The following is a 2,888-nucleotide window of genomic DNA, read 5'->3' as shown; positions in this document are numbered from 1 at the left end:
TTACTTGCACTACAAGCCATGGCACAGTAAGTGTTCGTACGCGTCGGCAGAGTCTTCAGCTCACCAAAACACATTCCATTACCGCCACTGGCATACGTTAACTCACTCGCCCACGTACAGTTCCCCAGCAGCAGAAACGCCACGCCCACCCACCACGCCCTTCCCCTGCTTCTCACCATGTCCAGAACACCTGTTAATGAACTTTTATTGAATTTTCATTAATAGCTGGAGCTTTTGCATGAACCTCAATGAAGTGGACTTAATTGAGGATTCAATATTTGAGATCGTTGAAGTCCGGATGAGTTAGTATTTATTATCAATGAGCTGTGAGTCAATTTGTTGCTTTTGCTGTAAAATCCTATCAGTGGAAGGTAAATGTTTAAATAGATATATCTAAATAACGATAATAATAAGAAGGATTATAATAGTGATGCTGATAATAAATAAGATTATAATGATAATAATAACAATAATAATAATAATGACAATAATAATAATAATAATAATAACAACAATGATAATGATGATCATTATTATCATGATACTACTACTACAACAACTACAACTACTACAACTACTACTACTACTACTGATAATAATAATAATAATAATAATAATAATAATAATAATAATAATAATAATAATAAAGATAATGGTAATGATAACAATGATAATAATAATGATGGTAATAATGATATTGATAATGATAATAATAATAGTAGTAGTAATAATAATAATAATAATAATAACAATAATAACGGTAATGGTAATGGTAATCATTCATAATATTAATAGTCATTTTTATAATGAGAATAACTTGGAAAAAAAAATGTGGTTTTTGGCTTGACATCACGTTGTCCTTAACAAATACATTGTTTATAAATATAATAGATTCATTACATACAACTTGTTTCACCTACATAAGAACGAAGATATATTTTTACACAGAATTATTAATAATAATGATTATATAATCAGTTCAGAACAATTTCGGTGTCCCGTAGTCTCGGGAGATTGAAATTAGTAATTAAACTTGCAAAAATGATCATCATAATCACAATAATAACGACATAAATGAAGGATAAAAGGATAATGAACAAATATGAATATATGAATAAAAAATAAAGATAAAATTAAAACTAGAATTGAAATAAGAAACCAAATCAAAACTGAAATCAAAACCAATAATGATAATCTACAACAGTAATCATCATCATAATAATATAAATTTACAATACCAATAATCACCAATAACCACAATCACAATACTGACAATAAACACATATTTCCTGAAAAAAAACAAAACACAAAGAACTTGGACGAAGAACTAAGTACGCTCAAGCGACGATAAATCACGCCAACGATCAATCAATGGACACATTACCCACTTCGCTGAAAACGTGATTGATTGTGCGCCAGACTGGATTGGCAGAATGGTGCCAATCCCGAAATGAATAGCTGATAGATGTCACTGATTGATGGACTATAGATCGCGATTGGATGTCCTTTAGAGAGCTGGTTTTGTTGAAGGGAATGGGTGTTAGTTAGTGGGAAGGATGGGGGGGGGGGGGAGACCGTTCGTCAAAAGACAGCAATTCTGAAGGAAAAGCTTATTTAAACGAAATACACGTAAGAAAGATAATATGTATTTGGCTTTTGGAAAGTAGTGAAAGAGGTTAAAAGGCTGTTTTTTTATCATTATTATTATTATTGTTGTCATTATTGTTTTGTTGTTATTATCATTTTTGTAATTGATATTATTATTAACATTATCATTATAATCATTATCATTATAATCATTATCATTATAATCATTATCATTATTATTATTACTATTATTATTATTATTTTCATTACTATTATTACTATTATTATTACCATTATCATTATTATTATCACTATATTTATACTATCATCATCACCATCGTTATCATCGTTATTATTATTACTATCATTATCATCATCAGTAGTAGTAGCGGTAGCACGAGTAACATTGTTATTAGATCATTATTACTATTATCATTATTATTACTCTAACTAATAGCTCAATAAATATGATACTGATAATATTTGGGTTGACATGATGAAATTATCCGAAAAAAAAAAGAATCATCGAGGAATCGTTAGAGTGAAGAAAATGATAGGGAAAAAAATATTATTTTCCACACCAGACATTCAGTAAAATATCAAATGTCCCCCCCCCCCCCCTCTATTCAAGAATCTCCAACTACACATCCCCCATTAACAGCAATACACCTAATAATCTAACCCTTAGAGTGAAATACCTTTTACAACAGCAGACGACGGTGAATTGTGGTCTCAACCCTCGGCCGGATGAACCTGTCTGGTTGATGTTCTTGCAGCCGGTCGTTGGTCATCGGCGCATGTGCAGATTTACCTTTACGCTGGTATTGTATTTTTTTTTTTTTTTTTTTTGGTTTCCCGGGTTACATAGACACTTGTGGATTGCGAAATAGATTCGTTCTGTATAAACGGTAAGTGAGGTGTATTTGTGAGATGGAAAGCCCTACTGGTAATTTTGGACTTTTTGAGTACATCCTGTTTGTAAGTATTCACACGCCGAAGACAACCGATAATCGCCTGTGGTAATCCATGCGTGAGCATGGTGAAGAAAGACGAAGACAATAGAATCCTCTACGAATCGCTAAGTAAAAATAAAAAAAAAATAGATTATTATCATCAGGTAAACATAAATATATATATAAATATTTATATACTTATAGATATATAAGTGTGTGTGTGTGACGTCACATACATATTTATATGCATACATTATGTATATATATATTAATATATCGATATATATTTATTTATTTACACACACACACACACACACATATATATGTGTGTGTGCGTGTAAATAAATA

General features: G+C 30.7%; 1 protein-coding gene across 1 annotated transcript in view; it reads right to left on the bottom strand.

Moving 5' to 3' along the window:
- The window catches only part of LOC125045161, a 1,994-nt gene extending 1,872 nt beyond the window's left edge, over positions 1-122 (bottom strand). The window contains exon 1 of the mRNA XM_047642312.1: positions 5-122. Within this exon, the coding sequence (XP_047498268.1) occupies positions 5-74 (70 nt within the window). The 5' untranslated portion in view covers positions 75-122. The remainder of the gene's footprint in view (positions 1-4) is intronic.
- Between the last annotated feature and the right edge of the window lie 2,766 nt (positions 123-2,888).

The sequence above is a fragment of the Penaeus chinensis genome, chromosome 36 (assembly GCF_019202785.1).
Source record: "Penaeus chinensis breed Huanghai No. 1 chromosome 36, ASM1920278v2, whole genome shotgun sequence".
NCBI classification, from domain to species: Eukaryota; Metazoa; Arthropoda; class Malacostraca; order Decapoda; family Penaeidae; genus Penaeus; species Penaeus chinensis.
Note: the sequence above shows the minus strand (reverse complement) of the source record. Positions and strands in the feature narration are given on the sequence as shown.